At 34.7% G+C, this 21,472-nt stretch overlaps 2 protein-coding genes across 3 annotated transcripts; one reads left to right on the top strand and one right to left on the bottom strand.

Annotated features, from left to right (window-relative positions):
- The first annotated feature begins 1,167 nt into the window (after positions 1–1,167).
- LOC125683217 (RAD51-associated protein 1-like) lies at positions 1,168–13,274 on the top strand. The gene is made up of 8 exons (XM_048924104.2): positions 1,168–1,462; positions 5,554–5,606; positions 7,458–7,596; positions 9,386–9,609; positions 9,826–9,936; positions 10,340–10,546; positions 11,084–11,209; positions 12,071–13,274. Exons 1-8 carry the CDS (start codon positions 1,422–1,424, stop codon positions 12,193–12,195), a joined length of 1,026 nt encoding a protein of 341 aa, XP_048780061.1. The 5' UTR covers positions 1,168–1,421; the 3' UTR covers positions 12,196–13,274.
- LOC125683216 (peptide chain release factor 1-like, mitochondrial) lies at positions 13,216–21,440 on the bottom strand. Of its 2 annotated transcripts, XM_056140418.1 has the most exons (8): positions 20,945–21,069; positions 20,712–20,868; positions 20,093–20,181; positions 17,620–17,800; positions 16,948–17,111; positions 16,017–16,134; positions 13,855–13,930; positions 13,216–13,563 (listed from the first exon to the last, which is right to left on the bottom strand). In XM_056140418.1, exons 2-8 carry the CDS (start codon positions 20,770–20,772, stop codon positions 13,266–13,268), a joined length of 987 nt encoding a protein of 328 aa, XP_055996393.1. In that variant the 5' UTR covers positions 20,773–20,868; positions 20,945–21,069; the 3' UTR covers positions 13,216–13,265. The 2 variants fall into 2 exon arrangements, with proteins under 2 accessions (XP_055996393.1, XP_055996391.1); XM_056140416.1 differs by lacking the exon at positions 20,712–20,868 and having other exon boundaries at positions 20,945–21,440.
- Positions 21,441–21,472: the final 32 nt, after the last annotated feature.

The raw sequence follows: 21,472 nt of genomic DNA, 5'->3' as shown, positions 1-21,472 counted from the left end.
GCGGATCAAATGTCCAAAATTAGGATGTTTTGATACAGCTCCGTCCGCGTGCTAACTTCGGGTTGTTTTTGTCCTGTTTTGGATATAGATAATAATGCCAAAACTTTTTTGCTTCGCCCTCAAACACGGTAACGCCGTAAAACATATTATACATATAGTACTTTATTTGATTCATAAAACTTACACTGTTTTCTCCGTCTTCTTCCCTCGGCTGAACGCTAACAACAATGACACTGACGATTGCTGATGCTCGGTCTTTATACCCATTATCACGTGACATTAGACATTGACTAATAAAAGAATCCATTTGAGTAGACCTCAAAATTCCGGAATCATTATAGTAGAATGTCCAACTACTACCAGTGGCGGATTTAGAGGGGGCGCAGCCACCCCCCTCCCCCTAAATCACGGTATCTTGTTTCGGAAAATGTACTAAACGATAAAAGAAACAATAATTTATTCCACTCCAGGAGAAATAAATGACAAAATCTTTTGATTTCTTGATTAATTTATTGGGGGAACTTAATTCCCCCCCCCCCCCAAAAAAACCCTTAAAATTAGTGTCATTTTATTGATTTCACCTTATTAAAATGATAGAAAATAGTACAAATGAAATATTTCAAGCCCCATAAAATCTGTAAAATCAAGGAGCTTCCGGGGGCTTCTCCTCCTGGATCCCCCACCAGGGCTTCGCCCTTGACCCACTGCCTCATAAAGTGGCGCCCCCCGTAACCGCAATTCCTGGATCCGCCCCTGACTACTGTACATGTAATCAATCAAAAGGCTCGGTTCAGCTGCTGTATCTACCGTGGATTTAAAATTCTAAATCATTTGACAGTAAAGTTAGATGCTAATCTAAACAAGGACAATATGTAGATTTTCAAACTTAGATTTAGATCTGCTTCGTGTTGTTTTTCTTTTTTCACCTTGAAGGCATCAATTCTTCCCTACCAGTATCGAAGTTGATTGGTTTTTAACGCCATAATGGCAATATTTTAGGCATTTATGGCGTTTAACTAAATAAAATATGGTCGGTTTTGAAGAGTGTTGGAGCAAGATAGAAATTAAATAGAATACATTTTGCATCGTTCGTCACCTTGTTTCAGTACTTTCAGTACTTTGATTTTGGGGTAGCGCGGTACCTAGCATATGGCGCTGGTTCCACCACTATATAGTGGTGGCTGGTCTACGGATCAAATAGAAAAATAGAATGTATCGGCCGAAATTCAAACTCGGACCACTGATCCGATGTTATACCAACCGAGTTGATCTAATCCGCTGAATACCATTTCGGAAAACTATTTACTAATTACTGTATCGGTTTTAAAATTTACTTTAGTAATGTTTACTTCCGTTTAAAGATTGGAGGGAAAATTGAAGATAGATGATCATGATCAAGACGATTAAATCAATATAAATGTATGAAGAATTTGGAGAACACCTATCAAATTATGTCAAGACGGTATGATTAAAAAAAAATGAGTATAAGTTTTATTCTATTAGGTAGACCGTGTATTCCATAGAAACGATGTAAAGATCATGTCTGCAAGTGTAACCATAATCCGAGATTCCTCTGACTCTAACCCCCGCTTTTATATTGTGACATGTGCGGGGGAGAGTCAGAGCGGACTCCATATTGAAAAGTGGGAATTCAGCGACACCAGCTGGTGTCGCTGCTTTACCTACCTCTTACAACTTTATTTCGCGGACCCATCTTCCAAGACGCGAGGATTCAGTTATCGGAAGATTATTCTACAAATACATCATGATTAATACGATGCTATCGCCGTTTAAACGATGGAATTTTGTGTTTACATGTGCTGACGTCATGCGCAAAGAAATCAAATGGCGAGACGGCGACCTAATTCAAGTGATGCTCCATTTGTCGGTGTTAGGGCCATTTAAACGGCGATAGCATCGTATCAATCATGATCTATTTATAGATTTATCTTCCATTATCTGAATTCTCACGTCTTGGAAGATAGATCCGCGAAATAAAGTTGTAAGAGGTAGGTAAAGCAGCGACACCAGCTGGTGTCGCTGAATTCCCACTTTTCAATATGGAGTCCGCTCTGACTCTCCCCCGCACATGTCAAATATAAAAGCGGGGGTAAGAGTCAGAGGAATCTCGGATTAGTGTAACCACGGCACAGGGGCTCGTCACGAAATTTGTTTCTTATTAAATTTGACATCGTCTATTCTATATTTACACGTGTAAATATAGAATAGAGAGGATCAATTCATGACGAGCCCCTGTGGCGTAACTGAAACTGTAAGGAAACAGTGTTTCAAATATTTTGACTGAAAACTTATAGCCTAGTATTAATGCTACTTCTAAACTTTCCTCATCGGTCGTTGCAACCTTGGTGGATCAACAATTTTTTGTGTGACAGGGTTTAACATTTACTTTTTTGAGCACTTGACCAGTCGGGCTACTTCAAATGATTTTTACTAGACTTGACCTTAAATCCACTAGCCCTGACCAACTTTCCAAAAACTGATAGTTTCTCCATATTTAAATGTACTTAATTCAAATGACAAACATTAAGTTTGCATGAACTAAAATGTACTTAATTGTCTAAAAAAAAAAATAGTACTTTAGACTCGTCATTCAATTTAATGCTTTCATTTTCAAACACATTTTCTGTTTCTTTAAATTCTACCCAGCACAGAAATTCTCTAGTCCATATAAAATAAAATGACATCAACTGGTTTTTTAAATCTCTATTTCATAAACCCTGCTTTGTTTCTTCCTAACCTTTTACTTTTTTTCTCTTGGGACATCTTTTCTTGAGGACGAGAAGTTGTATTTGAATATAGAGACATTCCCGCACATATGTCAACACCGAAAAATGGCTGTTTATGACATAATTTATTAATTTGATAAACACTTTCTTATATTTGATTCAAATAAACTGGTTTTTTTTTTAAAAATGAAAATAAATTCATCTAAAACATAACTTTACACACATTAACATCAAGTAGATGTCGTAAAACTTCACTTCCGATCGCGACTTATTTATTAGAACTGAAAATAGAGATTGTGTCATCATTCGGTTCAAAATTGCTCGCAAACTCTACAGTTATTCTTTTTTAATTTAGTTAAGAATAAAATATCTTATGGTTTAAAGTAAAGTTTCTTGTTTATTTTTTCAACACGACCAGTCGTACTAGTAAATCGACATTTTACCTGACCGGACCTATAATTTAGTAGACTCAGTCGGTCAGACGTGCCTTAGTGTCAAACCCTGTGTGAATTCACCACAAACTAGTAAAGTCCTACCTACCCTATCGAACCGACGAAAACGAACAGCAATGACGTTTGTAACTTTTAGTTCGTGTGAAAGTTGAAATTGAGCCATAAATAGCATAATAAATAGTATCTATGATTACCTTTATATTCAATGCGATTTATACCGGTTGGGAACACTCCCCCTATAGTGAGATATTCTCGCTAAAACGCGATTGTCCCTCTTTAGCGATAAAGTAAACATTACCATAAACAGGTGTTTTGGTGTCTTTATTGAAAATGGCAAATTCTGTGCAATGCTGAATAAGTGTGACACACACTCAGCATAACACAAATTGTCTCTATAAAATTGACAACACAGTGAAGAAATTGCTGCATAAGAGGGAAGGAGTCTGAAATCCAATGCACTGAGTGTTTTTGTTTTGATTGATGTATTTGCAGAAGTATCAGACATTTTAGCACTTTTTCTTCTTTTCACATGATATATGAAGAGATGTACTCCATGAGTGTTTTTCTCAGTTGTACAGGATATATTTACTCTTGCGTTTTCGCAAGAATATCTCGCTGTAGAGGAAGTGTTCCCAACCTGTTATATTGTACAGTACTAATTAGGGGTGAATCGATATATCGAAATGTACCGGTATACGCCTGTCCAGCGATATACGATACGATGTTTCGACGATACGATACAATATAATGTCGGGTTTAAAAATAACCCTTTTAATAGTCGGGATCAAAGTTCATAATTTAAAAATGGCTTCTAGCAGGAAAACGATTCCTCAGACTTTACCGTATATACTCGCCTATAAGTCGGTTTTTTGGGAGTCAATTTTTGGTCCAAAACCCTATGTCCGACTTATAGGCGCATCATAAGAAGATTGGTATTTATCTGGCCGGCGTAATGTAGTGTTTTTTAAACAACTCCAACGATTATCATGGACTACCACACAAATGATTATTGTTCACAAATATCTAGACATATTGTATTGTTTGTGTATTTTAAAATCATGTATAAAGTACAAGTATTTACATATTTTTATCTAGTTTAAAATTATTTACATATCGGTAACAAATACTTTCAATTCAACTAATCTATCGTTTATCGGTAAAATTGAATTACGAACCCGATTTAACATTGAAATATTCATATGTATACCGGCTGAAATATATTTCTTAAAAGATTGAATATTGTTAACAGATAATTTAGATCATCATTCTTGACTCTTAAAAACTCGATTGTTGATACAATGAATTATACCGGAATCCCACAATAACAGTTTTCGCGAGGCGCGTGCCACTAAGTAAACACGGTGTCAGGTACTGGTCATTAGGAGACCATAATTGCGTAGGTAAACAAGGGATCATGGTCCATAATAGATCAAGGGATGCATTTAAACTCCAAACGGATATGGCTTGGATATTGAGCACCTCATAATTATTAATTTCTCAAAATATTTTTGAAACATAGGTAAAACACTAGAGCAATGACTTGAAATTGTCAACCTATTCTGACAAAAATTTGTACCGACTTATAAGCGGGTCAATGACAAATTCCTACAAAGGCGGACCGACTTATAGGCGAGTATATACGGTAATACCCGCTTTTACATTGTGACATCAGTGATTCCTCAGACTTTAATACCCGTTTTTACATTGTGACACATCGGAGATTTCTCAGACTTTAATCCCCGCTTTTACATTGTGACATTGGAGTTTCCTCAGACTTTAATTGTCATTGTTTGTTTTGTTATGAAATAAAAGATATTAAAAACCACTTCATTTTTTAAAATTTTGATATTTTACTTCAGAAAATGCCTAACTACATTGTATATCCAATATATCGGATATCGCATCAGAAAATATTGTATCGTATCGTATCGGAAAATGTTGAGCAATACACACCCCTAGTACTAATTGGTGTATAAAGCAAGGATATGTTAATATACCACAAACTTCAGTATTGTTTTGATATTTATTCAATAATTGTGAAATAAAAAAGTTTTCACCAAATTATTTTGGCTGTAATACCGTTGAGTAATTTAAAGAGTTCGAGTGTTTGGGTTTTGGGGATGTATTGTTTTCACATGAACAAAAAGTAGTGGTATGGATGTTGTGCCAGATAAATTCATACGACAAAAGTCACTTTGACAAAAGCAAGTGCAGGTGGCAAAATTTTCAGTTTTTGGTGATAGGGAGTTGGTTCTGACAAATTTCTATTACATGAAATATATCTAATGATTTGCACTGACCTGACATTTTTATTTTATTTCATATATTATCTATTTTCTTTTTTGTCTTATCAGTGGCAAAAAGAGAGTTGATTACTCCCAGTTTGGAGTGCTTAATGAAGATGATGGTAAGGAACATTATGAATTATTGAAAGTTTAAGATATTGAACTTGTCTAACCTGTCTAAAGTCTAAAGGACGAAAGTTATACTATATAAAGAATATTTAATTTTTATATGGCTTTCATAGATGGGTCCAGGTTTTTTCTCCCCTACCATATGGGAATGATACTGATACCCATCCAATTTGGGAAAATATGGTAAAAATAACTCAAACTGGGAATTTTGTTTCATGTTAACAATTGGCATGAATTTGTATGAAAATGAATGCTGAATAAATCATATTTTACAGAATTATCAAGGATTCATTGTTTACAGTTTTACTAACAGCACCATTTCATTAACCTCTACTTTCTATTTTTAAGAGGAAGTGAAAAAATTAGAATGATAATCATTAGTTTCATACAAAGTGAATTTCAATCATTGAATTACAAAGACTTCACAATTTGTTTCAATGCATTTTTTAGCTTCAAAATTGGAGAAAAATTCTATGGTTATTTTGTATTGATAAGATACAAGAAAAAAAACCCTTTGAGGTCCTATTATCAGATTATGGTATGGTGCAATCTGATTAAAATCAGTTCCTCGATCCGCTCCTTTTTCTTCATCTTTTCTTTTCTTGTCGCTACCTCGTGTAGCGACAAGATGAAGAAAGAGGATCGGATCGAGGATCTGAATTTAATCAGATTGTGGTATGGTGCAGTGTGTTAGTCAAATTGTGTGTCTATCAGCACCAGGAGTTGTGGGGTCAATTACATACCAATGTAATCGATTAAATTACAATTACATTTATTGCATTTTACAAATGTAGTTAATTAAATTACACATTTGTCACTATTGATAACATTGGTGAATGCTGAATTTGATGTTTGATAAAGTAGTATAGTTTGCATAGCACCCAATGTGATTTAAGGTCATAGGATACCCAAGATTCTGGATACATCACACGAAGTAAGATTTTAGTTTGTTTACATGCGGTTTTCTGTTATTTGATCAAATAATAATGTGAATCGGTCATTAATATATGAAATGCACCAATAAGAAGACATTTTTGAAGGATTTCAATATTTGGATAACGTTTTTCTATTTAATTTTCAAGTAAAGATTTGTGAAAATGCAAAAATAAAGGTGGTTTCTTGGAAAATTTTGTGGTGAATATGGTTTTTTAGCAATATTAAAAGTTAAAAACATTTACAAGTAGTTTTACAAAATTCTATAATATTTTTATATTTTTTTGGTATCCTATGGATCACAAATTGAGTTTTAATCAAAGATCAGATTGGTATAACACTTCACCTGCTTTTACCAACAACATGAGAAAGAGAAGAAAAAAGAACAAGAAAAATATAAATTTCTGACCTATAGACATCCTCCCCCCCCCCCCCCCCCCTTTTTTTTTTAAAATGATGTAAACATACACAATTCAATTTTTTTCTTGGCCGTACATGTATAACTTGATGGATGACCCCAATAATTATTTAGGCCATAAGATGAGAGGTTAAGGTCAGCAACCCACATAAGGTAGTAAATGGTTTTTCAACAATATCTTTGGATTATTCAGTAAATTTTTATTTCTTATACAGCAATGAAACATTGCAGGCAAAATTTTTATACTGATTATTTATTCCTCTTTTAAAAAGCAGAAATCAAATATACACAACCGTTCGTAGGGGACATAATTCACTGAATTTGCTGGTTTACTACTTCTGTGTACATGTAATTGTTGCAATTGTTACATACTCGTATATCATTGTGTATATGTGATAGATGTTCGTTGTATAATCTGATAATTAAACTTGTTGGTTGCCATGTTTGTGTTGCCCTCCAAGAATGTCATCGAGTTTCGATACTTCTTATTTAGATGACTTTGCCGAATTTACGCCTCCTGTGTCAAAAAAGATCAAGACGTCTTCATCAAAACCTGAAGCAAAATCCAAAGATAAAAGTTCAAACAAAAGTGAGAAAAGCAAGGATGGAAGAGAAAGAAAATCGATTAATCGGTTTGTGTAATGTAAACTTTAAATTTGGAACACTGTGATACTGAAATGCATGTTTTTATTGTATATGCTTAGAGTATTCTTTTATCAGCATTAATGAGTAGCTGTATTTAAAAGTAAAAAATGTTATACAGTTGAACTTCAGTATCTTGAACACCGATATCTCGAATACCATGGAGATGTCGAAGTGATTCAGAAATCCAACCACTTATTCTTTAAGCATTTTACTCTAAATATCTCAAATCCTCAGATACCTCCAATTAAATTACACATCAAACATCATTAATGATGGCTGATGCTAACTTCAGTGAAGTTCTACAACTAGTGGCCTACATATTAAGCTTGTGATTATGTATTGTTTCCAGTACTCCAATCTGATTAAAATCAGCTCCACGATCCCCTCCTTTATTTCTTTTGTTTTGTCGTTACTCAAGGCTCGAGTAGCGACAAAACAAAAGAAATAAAGGAGCGGATCAAGGAGCTGATTTTAATCAGATTGCCAGTACTCTTGTTACATTTTAGAATATCAGTGAAATCTGACAAACCTCATCAATCAGATACTCTATTTTTAGGTCACCTGAGTAAACTCAGGTGACCTATTGCTTTGGTTGACGTTGTCCTGCATTGTCAGTCGTGCGTTAACAATTGAACATTTTTAACTTCTTCTTGATAACTACCAGTCCAATTCTTTTCAAATTTGGTATGAAGCATCTTTTGGACAACTGGGACATAAATTGTAAATTTCAGGACTCCAGCACCTCTGGGGCCTTAGGGGCGGGGCAAAAACTGCCCAAATTTGACAAATTTAAAAAAAATCTTCTCAAGAACCGCACGTGAAAGAAAAACTAAATGCATGGTGATGGAGAGCAGGAAGGCCTCTACCAAAATTGTAAATTTCATGATCCCCAGGTTAGGGTTTCTGACCCCAGGGCAGGGCCAAACTTGTTATATAATGTTTATGTATAAAACACTTACATAACGTCTTCTTTAGTGCTGTTGATACTATATTGAAACTAAATAGATATTTAGAAAGAACTGGTAGTCCTTTACCAAATTTGATGATCCCAAGGGTAGGGGTTTTGGTATCAGGATGGGGCCAAAATGGTCAGTTATGTGTGAACAATAGACCTTTTTAACTTCTTCTTGATAACTATCATATATTCCAATTCTTTGAAAGAGCAGGTAGTCTTTTACCAAAATTGTAAATTTGATGATCCTCAGATTAAGGGTTCTGACCCTGGGGTGGGGCCAAACTTAGTATATACATGTAGTATTTATGTTTAAGTTTGCTGATACTATAAAAATCTAAATGCATACTTTAAGATTAGCAGAAAAGGATTTACAAAAAATAGTGAATTTCGCAACCCAGGGTTTAGACTTTAGGATGGGTCCAAATTAGTCATATCTCTTGATGTTTTAATGTTAATACACCTATTATATTATGTAAAGCCTTTCATTAGTGTATGCACTTTTGAGGGCAATGATGTTTTAAGAACACATCTTGTTTTATACTGTTGCTGAACATTAGAATTTAACTTAGATATTCAGAAAAGGAAATTTTTTCCAGATTCCATAGCCCTTTGGAGTAGTGATACTTTTTCACTAGTACTCGGATGACCGATAAGGCCTGTGGGTCTCTTGTTTCTAGATTTCATAGCCCTTGGGAGTAGTGATACTTTTTTACTAATACTCGGGTGACTGATAAGGCCTATAGGCCTCTTGCTTGTTTCTGCTGTGGGTTTTTTAAGAAATGAATATCTATGAATGATTTTTTTGTTTCTTGATTTTCCAGACCAACACCTTCTGATGAAGTATTTGAAAGTGAACTTCAAATAGCTCTGGAAATATCAATGAGTGAGTCCCAGGAAGTGAAAGAAGAGAGTCCTCTGGTGGACAGTCATGGTAACAAGGAAAATAAACTCCAGGCTGAAGTGGAAACTGTAAATCATGATGGAGAAGAAAAAAAATCCTCTAATTGTAATGATGCAAAAGAAATTCTCAACCCTTGTAAACCAGGTAAGAAATAATGAAAAAAAATTGCTGAGCTAGTCTTTTTTGTTTTGACTTTTAACAATAGATCAATAATTGGGAAATCTGTATAAGACTTAATATATGTACATGTATGTCAATGTGTTGGTATATTGTTTGATGCACTATAAATTTCTTCATGAACAGTATTAGACTATAAATTTAAACTCCAGTGTTCATATTTTAATGCTAGAATACATTTAGTTCATACAGTGAGTAGAAGCGATGATGAGATAGAGATCATAGCCACCGACATTACAGAGAATGTTAAACCAAGGAGAACATCAGTCCCCCACAAGGCCAAGAAACAGGAAGGTTAGAGGAAGCTATCCGTCTTGTGATCACTCGTCCAAAAATAATTTGTTTTTAAGACAAGAATATTTTGAAAATCTGTAAATGGTATATCTATGTAGAGTAAAAAGTTGCATGTGTATTTCATGGGTCTGTTGAGAGTAGAAAAATAAGACTACTGTAAAAACATAATGTACATGCTTATCTCTCCCTTGCTGTACATGTAATGAGCTGACATCTAGAGATTTCTGCATTCCCTTCACATATAGATACTAGTCCTGTTGGGTAAAAGACATTTAACTCCCAAGTTATACACATAGGATGATTTGCTCCACATGTTTTTAAATATTCATCTCGTGCAGAGGAATACTACACTCAGACAAATGACAAACAGAAAATTTTGTATTTTCTGGGTATTTTGTTACAGATAGCGATTTTGAAGATGATTTGGATGACCTTTCCAGTGAGGATGACAATGATGATGATTACAATGGAGAGGATAGTGACTTTGATGATTGTAAGAAGAAATCCAAAACGAAGTCTAAACTTAAGCAAGCAACAAAGACACCAGCAGCTTCAAAAGTGAAAACGGCTCCAGGAAAAGCAACAAAAGCAGCAGTTCCCAAGCCAAGTGGTAGGATACTTGAATGGATATTACAGAGGCTGTTTTTGTGATACAGATGTTGTTTCATTTGCCCCAAGGACTCTACTTCTTTTTGAACACCAATGCCAGATGTGATGAAAAAATCATTCAAAAGTCTTTCAAATATGTAGTACAATTTAGATTTGCATGAAACCTAATCCCATAGTGGGATTGATCCACAAACAAACCTTTAAACCAAAGGAGCTATCTCTCCCTCCAGTGACCTTATTCATATCGGGAAAAAAAAATTCAAAGTCATTATGCATTGTCTTTGAACTCTTATGTTTCTGTTGCAAAGGAATGGTCCAGAAACAGGAATAGACAGACATGGCAATTCCTACACCCCACCCCCTTAAAAAAATTGCATAGGGTATGATGACAAAATTTAATAAGAAAAGCTTGCACAAGCTTGGGGGAACTATTTGAATACTGTTTTGATGTGATTTTTACACTATTCAAATTTTCAGTTTTGCAACAGTGACATCCTTTTCAGTCCCTGGCATTGTTATTATTATTTTATTCTTTCAGCCAACAAATCCAATGCAAGAACTTCTGGTCACAAAACCTCGAAGGCATCTAAACTCACTGTTACCAGACCCTGTCCTGTGACAAGGCCGTCATTGCCAAGCCCCTCCCCGAGGTGGAACCCCCCAGGTACTATTAAGTAATGTTACATACACTACGCACATCAATACAGATTTACAATTAAGGGAAAAATGTATTCTGGAGATATATAATTAATAGGGTAATTTGTAATCATTAGAGAAGCCGTTTGCCTCCATTCTTCTTATGATCCCCATGATATAATGAACTTAGACATATATTCTATATAATATAATGAATTAAAATTTTCACACACACACACATATATATATGCACGTCACAGTGTCTTCAGTTAGAAATGAAATCAACGAAACAGCAAAACATCAGCGAATATTAATATTAGCAACCAGTAATTTTTGAATATCAGCCCTTTCCCCTCCAATAAATTACCAATTTTTTCCCAATTTAACTTGCACTTTTCCCAATAATAAAAACTGGTGAAAAACATATTTGTTAAAGAATAAGTTCAGTGAGAATAACACAAAAACACATCAATTCTAGATGATATAGAAAGAATAGGCAAAATTTTTAAGAGCTTCAAGAAAAGAAAGTTAAATATGTAAAATAAAAGATGAATGACATCAATTTGATTTCTTGTTTGATATGATATATTTAGCATATTTACAATAATGACTAGGTTCTCCCAATTTGATCAAAATGTTGACAATTTTTCCCCAATTTGAAAGCCACAATACCCTTTTGAAAAATCACTGGCAACAATTCTGAAAATTTTATAAACAAAAATTTTTAATAATCCTCTAATACATGTTACATGTAGTTGTGTAGGATAAGATAGAAATACAACCAGCCATGGATTTAGTTTTAATTTATTCTACACACTTTAGGAGAAGGGTTTTATCTTTGAATTTACTTAGCACATATCAAGACAAATCTGTATGCATTTTCCTTCAGGTCCAGCTGGAAACAAGAACACTGATGAGTCCTCAATTCGTTCTCCATCTTCTGGCTTACGAATTGGTCTGTCTCGGAATATGAAATTAAAACCACTGCATCCTAATCTCAAAGTCCAGCACTGACAGAATAGAGTTGCATGTAGTTCTGGTGCAGTTTCCTCAAGATGGTTTACATTTCATTTCCTTTTGATGTGTGACTATTGATCATGACTACAGCTTACTTGGAGTTTCCATATTGTTTAAGCATTTTCCTTTAAAGGTTGCTTACATGTAACCTGTACTGTAATGTACACCACAATCCTTGGGTGGGCCACGAAAACACTATATTTCTTAGGTTGGAACTTTTAAATGATTTAATTCTTGGATACCTGACTTGCACATTTACAGGTGCCAAGTTTTAATTTTCAGTTGCCTGAAGATAACGAAAGGTTGCATGTACAGTATGTATAAAAAAAAAATGGAAGAATGAATGAACAATAGAAATTGGAGTTTTATGTTGCATGTATTTATGTTGTACAGTGTATGTATCTTATCTATAAAAAAAAATGTGACTGTCTTCGTTTTATCAGAGTTTCAGAATTTAACATTTACCACAGTACATTTATTTTAACACTCATGGTGGTGAGGTGGAAGTGGTAATTTATGATTGAGCTAAAATGTAAAAAGTGCTAAATCATGCCAAACAATGGCCCTATATTTTCATATTATGCTAACCTAAGTACACATACAGTACTTTGTCATCATTTCCATGGGCGGCCGAAAGGGTAAAAAAGACATTAATACAAAACAAACAACTAATTTTCAAAAACATACTGAAATATATATCAGACTAGCCTAAAACAAAATCAACTGCCAGACCTATTCTACTGCCCATAGTCTTCCTCTACTGAAAATTGTGAACTAAATGTTTGAAAAGTTTTATGATACAAAATAATTAGGTATATTTACAACATTTAATTTTGTGAAATTAATTTTAATATGGCACAAGTATTCAAAACACATAAAAAGCTCCCTCAGCTTTGTTGAACAGTTCTTACATTGTATATTTATTGTTTATAGTAAAATAAGATACATTTGGTATTTCGCTTGGAAGAATAGAAGGAAAAAAGATTTCCTTGTTAAACAAGCCATTATAAGAGGAACAAATGTTATCAATATGTTTATTTGATGGAGCAATAAAATCTGATCTAATATCAATCTTGTACATGTGTATGACTTATTTTTCCATCTTTTTGGAATGTCAGCAGTATTTCATTTAGAATTTCGTATTTGGATCTATCCTGAATCATCTTCATCATGTTCTGTAATGGTTCACCACCATTCATAAAGTCTCGAACATTGTTTGTACTATAATGAATTCTGTGATCTGTCACTCGGTCTTGGAGGAAGTTGTAAGTCCGAATTTTTTCTGATCTGGAAGATGTTCCTACTTGAATTTTGCGAGACCTTTGGCTATCCATCAATTGTTTATCAAACTCTTCTTGGTAAAGTCTGCAAAAGTAGGAAACTAGTATTAATTCAGGGCAGATCATGCGAAAGGTGCATTACTGTTACAAGAAGAGAGAAAATGTGACAGAGCGGACCAAAATTAAAATGTAGTTCCCCAAAATTTCCAACTGACTTGTCTACTCCCTGATGATCTGACTGGTACATAGTCACCAGCAAAAATGTTTGGTCAGGCATTCTATCAATGGCATTATTTAGGATTCATCAAACCAGTCTGACCACTTTACCAGAATTAAGAATGAAAGGCTCTATAAGCAACAATTAAAATATTTTTACCGTTCTTTTAAAACCTTTATGCAGTTGGCTTTGTTCTTGTGTTGAGATCTCTCTGACTGACTCTCAGCTTTAATTCCTGAAATAAAGGTGTGTAAATAACATTAGTACGTTGTATTATTGTACATTGGCTATTCAAGGAATTTTTCATTTCTTAGTTATAAGGTCCATGTATGTAAAGAGTATGGTGCAGTAAATTTTTCATGCCCCAGTAATCAGAGATAGTTTTTGGTCTCTCTGTTTGTTCACAAAAACTGAAACCTTGTCCACAAATTTTTGAATGGATGGCAATACGACTTTCATATTTGACATATGCATAGTTTGACCTTGGGACCCTCACCTTGGGGTTTGACCTAGCTTTGAAAATTTTTAACCTTGGCTATAACTTTTAAATGGTTGATGACAGAGCTTTCATATTTCACATGTGCATTCCTTTTGATATGACCTTTCTTTAGGTGGCATAATTTTTTGGCCTTGAGGTTTGACCTACTTTTGAAAAACTTGAACCTTGGCCATAACCTTTGAACAGTAAGTGCTAGTGCTTACATATTTCACATGTGTATTCCTTGTGTCAATATTTACTTGTTGGAGTGTGTCTGTGTGATTTACCTGTTAGAGTGTGTCTGTGATTTACCTGTTGGTGTGTGTGTCTGTGATTTACCTGTTGATATGTGTGTCTGATTGACCTGTTAGTATATGTGTCTATGTAATTTACCTGTTGGTCTAAGTGATTTACCTGTTGATATATGTGTTGCTATGTGATTTACCTGTTGGTATATGTGTCTGTGTGATTTACTTGTTGATATATGTGTCTATGTGATTTACCTGTTGGTGTATGTCTGTGTGATTTACCTGTTGATATATGTGTCTCTGTGATTTACCTGTTGATATATGTGTTTGTATGTGATTTACCTGTTGGTGTATGTGTCTTTGTGATTTACCTGTTGGTATGTGATTTACCTGTTGATATATGTGTCTATGTGATTTACCTGTTGGTATGTGATTTACTTGTTGATATATGTGTCTTTGTGATTTACCTGTTGATATATGTGTCTGTGTGATTTACCTGTTGGTATGTGATTTACTTGTTGATATATGTGTCTATGTTATTTACCTGTTGGTGTGTGTCTGTGTGATTTACCTGTTTGTATATGTGTCTGTGTAATTTACCTGTTGATATATGTGTTGGTATGTGATTTACCTGTTGATATATGTGTCTGTGTGATTTACCTGTTGGTATATGTGTCTATGTAATTTACCTGTTGGTATGTGTCTATGTGATTTACCTGTTGGTATGTGTCTATGTGATTTACCTGTTGGTGTGTGTCTGTGTGATTTACCTGTTGATATATGTGTTGGTATGTGATTTACCTGTTCAAGTGTTGGTATATGTGTCTTTGTGATTTACCTGTTGGTCTATGTGTCTTTGTGATTTACCTGTTGGTCTATGTGTCTTTGTGATTTACCTGTTGGTATGTGTCTATGTGATTTACCTGTTGGTATATGTGTCTATGTGATTTACCTGTTGGTGTGTGTCTATGTGATTTACCTGTTGGTATTTGTGTCTATGTGATTTACCTGTTGGTGTGTGTCTATGTGATTTACCTGTTGGTATATGTGTCTATGTGATTTACCTGTTGGTATATGTGTCTGTGTGATTTACCTGTTGGTCTATGTGTCTTTGTGATTTACCTGTTGGTATTTGTGTCTATGTGATTTACCTGTTGGTGTGTGTCTATGTGATTTACCTGTTGGTATATGTGTCTTTGTGATTTACCTGTTGGTGTGTGTCTTTGTGATTTACCTGTTGGTATATGTGTCTGTGTGATTTACCTGTTGGTATATGTGTCTATTTGATTTACTTGTTGATATTTGTGTCTATGTGATTTACCTGCTGGTCTATGTGTTTTTGTGATTTACCTGTTGGTATATGTGTCTATGTGATTTACCTGTTGGTGTGTGTCTATGTGATTTACCTGTTGGTGTGTGTCTATGTGATTTACCTGTTGGTGTGTGTCTATGTGATTTACCTGTTGGTGTGTGTCTATGTGATTTACCTGTTGGTGTGTGTCTGTGTGATTTACCTGTTGGTGTGTGTCTGTGTGATTTACCTGTTGGTGTGTGTCTATGTGATTTACCTGTTGGTGTGTGTCTATGTGATTTACCTGTTGGTATATGTGTCAGTCGTACAGCACTGTCTGTTTTGTTGACATGCTGCCCACCTGCACCACCAGCTCTGAAGGTCTCCATTTTAATGTCCTTCGGGTCTATAGCGATATTCACCTGTTACAATACAAACATCTTTAAGTTTAGGTTATATCATTACACATGAGCAGACAATCTATATCATGTTTTCTGGTAATCTTTAAAAGACTACAATGTATTTGATATGCATACACATGAAATAATGCTGTCAATTGATGTCTGTGTCGATAGGTCAAAGTCAAATTAAGTAACTGAAAACAGAAAGAACACCTTTTGTTCTGTCAGCCTTTCTCCTACATACGTAATAGGTTGGAATGGAGAAGATATCTATATGTTGATGTCTAAATCAAAGGTCAAGAATATACTAATCATAAGCTAAGGTATGAGATGAGAACCCAATGAATGATGCCCTCTTGTGAGTGACAGGATGCCCTGTTTACTGATACCCTTGTAAAACCTTACAGTACCTCGTCTGGTAGAGGCATTATGGAGACTGTACTCTTGTAAAACCTTACAGTACCTCATCTGGTGGAGGCATTATGGAGACTGTACCCTTGTAAAACCTTACAGTACCTCGTCTGGTAGAGGCATTATGGAGACTGTACTCTTGTAAAACCTTACAGTACCTCGTCTAGTAGAGGCATTATGGAGACTGTACTCTTGTAAAACCTTACAGTACCTCATCTGGTAGAGGCATTATGGAGACTGTACTCTTGTAAAACCTTACAGTACCTCATCTGGTAGAGGCATTATGGAGACTGTACTCTTGTAAAACCTTACAGTACCTCCTCTGGTTGAGGCATTATGGAGACTGTACTCTTGTAAAACCTTACAATACCTCCTCTGGTTGAGGCATTATGGAGACTGTACTCTTGTAAAACCTTACAGTACCTCCTCTGGTTGAGGCATTATGGAGACTGTGATGGTACTAGTGTGCACTCTTCCACTGGATTCTGTCTTGGGAACTCTCTGTACTCTGTGAACACCACCTTCGAACTTCATTGTTTCGTAAATGTTGTCCCCCGACAGTAAAACAGTGGCTCTTCGTAAGCAGTCTGATGGTTAAACAAAGGATGGAGTTAAGTTACTTTCCTTTGAATGAAATTTCTTTGATTGTTCATAAGATCTAAGGATGGATTCTTGTCATCATTAGGACAATTTAGAAGATGTGCACCATATATGCATGTGTTTTCTTCCGTTATGAAACATGTAGATCATGAAGCCATTTTTTTTTTTACATTGCTACAATGGGATCTGCGGATCTTGAATTATAGAGTGCTACATTTTCGGGGAAATCAACAGTGCAGTGACATGTCACTATCCCCTCATCTGAAAATACAGACTTTCGTCTCCAGTGACAAAAATAACAGGGTAAATGTATCCAATGAGAAGAATCCATCCTCAACCCAAAAGTGTGATAAACCTCACTGAACACATATTGAACTATTGGTACATTGGCGGATCCAGGGGGGGGGGGGGGTCCAAATTGCTGGATCCGCCTCTGTGGTATATAAATTTTAAATGTTCCATGATTGACTTTTAAAGTAATAAAGTTGTTCCTACCTTTTTCATCAGAACTAAAATCTGTATCATTGAAATCCCAACCATTATTGTACGCTAAATTTCTGTACATGACAAAAACTTCATAAGCAAACAGCATGGATTCCTTCCCTCCCACAGCACTGTGTATTTCCATGGTGATGTCACTGTAACTGAGACTTTGGGGGAGCAGGAGTTCAATCAACTACAAAATATACTGCAATGATCAATCTTAATTATCTTTTGACATGTAATTACATGTAAACAGCCTCTTTTCAATGTTACTTACAAGCATACACATATATCTTGCCAACATTCAAATGCTCTATGTATTACAAGATCTTTAATGATTTGTTAAATGTTAACTACAGACAAATTAATGTAAGGTTTGAAGATCTGATATGCTCGTATCAGAACATTTTCTAGTCAGCAGGTGCCAGTTTTTATACATATATCACGAGCCTAACTAAGCCTGGACCTGGTTACAATACCATAACCCAGAATTGCAGCAACTTTAAGGAATACACCATTTTAAACATGTTGCACAATGTTCCACAGAGCAAGGCAATCCTGTATGTACTGTTAAAATCAGAACTCCTGAATGTACTGTTAAAATCAGTACTCCTGTATATACTGTTAAAATCAGAACTTCTGTATGTACTGTTAAAATCAGAACCCCTGTGTGTACTGTTAAAATCGGAACGCCTGTATATACTGTTAAAATCAGTACTCCTGAATGTATTGTTAAAATCAGAACTCCTGTATGTACTGTTAAAATCAGAACTTCTGTATGTAAATTTAAAATCAGAACTCCTGTATGTATACTGTTAAAATCAGAACTCTTGTATGCACTGTTAAAATTAGAACTCCTGAATGTACTGTTAAAACCAGAACTTAATTCTGTATGTAAATTTAAAATCAGGACTTAATTCTGTATGTAAATTTAAAATCAGAACCTCCGTATGTACTGTTAAAATCTGAACACGGGGATTTTTCCTTTCAGTGACCTTGACATTTTACATCAACTTTGATAACCGATAGAAAATAAGATATATGTATTGCCAGTACCATTCTTGAAAGTTTCAACAAAAAATTATGAAATATAGTTTAATTCTACGAAAAATTTCTCCATTGACCTTTAACTGTTAAAACCAACAGCAACCAAGAACTATATAAAGTATCAATCGATCTGCAAGTCTGACAAATTTGAATGAAGAAATAAAGTTTAAATCTTGTGCACAAAAAACCCAGAATTTCCCTTTGCCTACATGTATTAGTGACCTTGTTGTTTTACATTTAATAGTGATTAAGCCTTAAAACAATTCAATCTAAAGGAACTCAGACCAGCTCTATGAAAGTGTCATCCCTGAAAATGAAAAAAAGGTTTTTAAAGATGTATAGTTTCTATCTTATACATATCTTTTCAGTAAATATGACATATTGCATCTATGCAGTGTTCGAGATTAACCAATAGACCGAGTCTATGTCAAATGACACCGGTCTATGCCAATTGTAATTGGGATAGACTAAATTGTCTAAGCCGATTTTCAAGGTTTAAAGCAATAGAGTTATCCCAAAAGTCGACGTCTGATAAACATTATGAGGAAAGGAGTACATTGTTATGGAAATGGAAAGCATATGAAGAAAATATGCTTTCTAAGTACATTAGAAGTAAATAATGTTTTAAATTTGTGTTATTTTTTTTTTTCAATGTTGTGGTCTATGCCAATTCGATGAGGTCTATGTCATTTTGTTTTGGCATAGACCTGTGGTCTATACCAAGTTTTAAACCAATTTCAAACACTGTCCATAACCTTGAAAACTGCTAGGAACTAAAAAATTGAATGAAAAATTCCTCATCTTTGGCTAAAAATTTACAAATCTGAAGCATATGTTGCTTTAGAAAATATACATTGTAGAGCAACCAATTTCTTACAATTATTTGGTATACCTGTGTCAGCTGCAACTTTTGTATTCATTTTTAAAAATGGGTGTGTAAACAAATATGTACTGGATGTTTTCCAAAGCAATGTACTGTATTTAAAAATTTCAATTTTTTTTTTTAAAAATACCGGTAAATAAATTATGTCCTTTTCTTCTGAAACCCTACATTAGCTCAAATCTGTGACAATTCTGTGGCTTTAGTCTCTCATGTTCATGACCATAATTACATATTTCTATTATCTTGAAACAAGTTTGTAACAAGGTTTCATGGTTTTCTAAAAGAAAATTAAGATGGGGGGGGGGGGGGGGGGGGCACATGTGACCCTTATTCTATCTTGTTCTTTCATCATTAAGATTCTACATGTTCTATGCATTTTAATTCTCACAAATAAATTAATTCTTACACATGGAAGATTTGAGCAATATGAAATAATGATTTATAGTGAGAGTTATGTCTCACGAATAAATACATCATTGTATCCTCGTGAAAATAAATGTGATCTACATCATGCATGTAATTGTACACATTCAGCTATTATACATGTATATGTACCTGTTCCAGCAAATCAGATGCCCTTTTTTCAATTTCAGCCTCCTCCTGCTCTGCCAAAACTAACATTTCTGATTCATCTGTACTTAAACCTACAATAATGTGATACTGGTAAATAAATAAATACTTTAACTTCAAAACAATAGCACCAAAAGGCAAAAACTTCCCCTCTTGAAAATGTATAGCCAAACTCATTCATCACACATAGATGACTTCATGAAAAACAAAATTATTTTAAATGTCCACCCAGCAACTTTGACCTTTAACCTTCACCTGATTCCTGCCCACAAAGATTTAAAGGAATTTCCTTTCAGTGATTTTCACTTTTGACACCATGACCTTGAAAATCAGTAAGGTTTCACATCTCACCTTGGGTAACAGGTATGCAAAGTCTAATGACTCCCTAGTGCACATCATTCTACGATAGGGTCAGTGTCTTTACATAATTATATTAAAATTCAAGTTCTTTTTTGTTTTTTGTTTTATTTCCTGACAGCTAGTTGTTCAATCGATAAGAATGAAGGGCTGGGATATTTGCCTACACACATTAAAGTTATAGTTAAAATAATATTAAATTAACAATTAATATTAGAAACATACTAGCTATTTAGTGAATATTTACCGACTTGCATGGATGTTGGCACTAGGAGGTCATTTTGTGGAAGGAAACCTATGTATCCCATTGGCTGAGAATTATACCCTCTCACATACTGATCATGGGGATCGAACTCGGGTCGCAGCAGTGAGGAGTGGATTAACCAGTACACTACCCGGACAACCTATATCACAACCAAACTGAATTACATACAGACACTGCAAAAAGGGCAACTCTTTCTCAGATATTTGACTGCTTACCTGAACGTAAACACTTCAGCTCCCGAACTTCTTCCACGGCTTTCTTGTATTCAGAGTGGACTGACAACAAGGAGTTTCTCTTATCATAAAAAGTTTGTCTACCATGATTATCAACTTCAGCATCTTTAACCGAGTGTTCAACTGCTTCTAAATACCTTTCTAACAAGTCTTTGTCATATAAAGATTCATTAGCACTGTAAAACCTCCGGCTACAGGTAACATGTCCACACGTAGTCAGGCTTGTAGTCAGCTTCAGAACTCGGACACTGTTTCTAGCAGGTGTGATACCACACTTTTGCCTCAGAAACCTTGCATATCTAAAGTTGTTAGTTAAAATAAATCTCTTAAAGATTTCATTTATCATTTCCACATTAATGTATCAAAGTGAATATCCAAGGAATTCAATAAATCATTCACTACGTTCTGTAGAACGGCAATGACACTTGGACACTCACATCAAGCTTATGGGCGCAGACATATTGGTTTGTTGAAAACTACTAGTTTTATACAAAACGAAAATAATTAATT

This window comes from Ostrea edulis, chromosome 6 (genome assembly GCF_947568905.1).
Source record: "Ostrea edulis chromosome 6, xbOstEdul1.1, whole genome shotgun sequence".
NCBI lineage: Eukaryota > Metazoa > Mollusca > Bivalvia > Ostreida > Ostreidae > Ostrea > Ostrea edulis.
This window is presented reverse-complemented; position numbering and strand designations above follow the sequence as displayed.

Bases quoted from the DNA above. Each gene is read 5' to 3' on its own strand.
- LOC125683217 (XM_048924104.2), top strand. From the start codon at position 1,422: ATGAAGAATTTGGAGAACACCTATCAAATTATGTCAAGACG. The intron at 7,597-9,385 runs GTTTGTGTAATG...TTGATTTTCCAG, and splicing joins GAAAGAAAATCGATTAATCG to ACCAACACCTTCTGATGAAG. The intron at 9,610-9,825 runs GTAAGAAATAAT...GAATACATTTAG, and splicing joins TCTCAACCCTTGTAAACCAG to TTCATACAGTGAGTAGAAGC.
- LOC125683216 (XM_056140416.1), bottom strand. From the start codon at position 21,308: ATGATAAATGAAATCTTTAAGAGATTTATTTTAACTAACAACTTTAGA. The intron at 17,801-20,092 runs GTACATATACAT...TATATTTTGTAG, and splicing joins CATCTGATTTGCTGGAACAG to TTGATTGAACTCCTGCTCCC. The intron at 16,135-16,947 runs GTACTGTAAGGT...GTATTGTAACAG, and splicing joins TAATGCCTCAACCAGAGGAG to GTGAATATCGCTATAGACCC.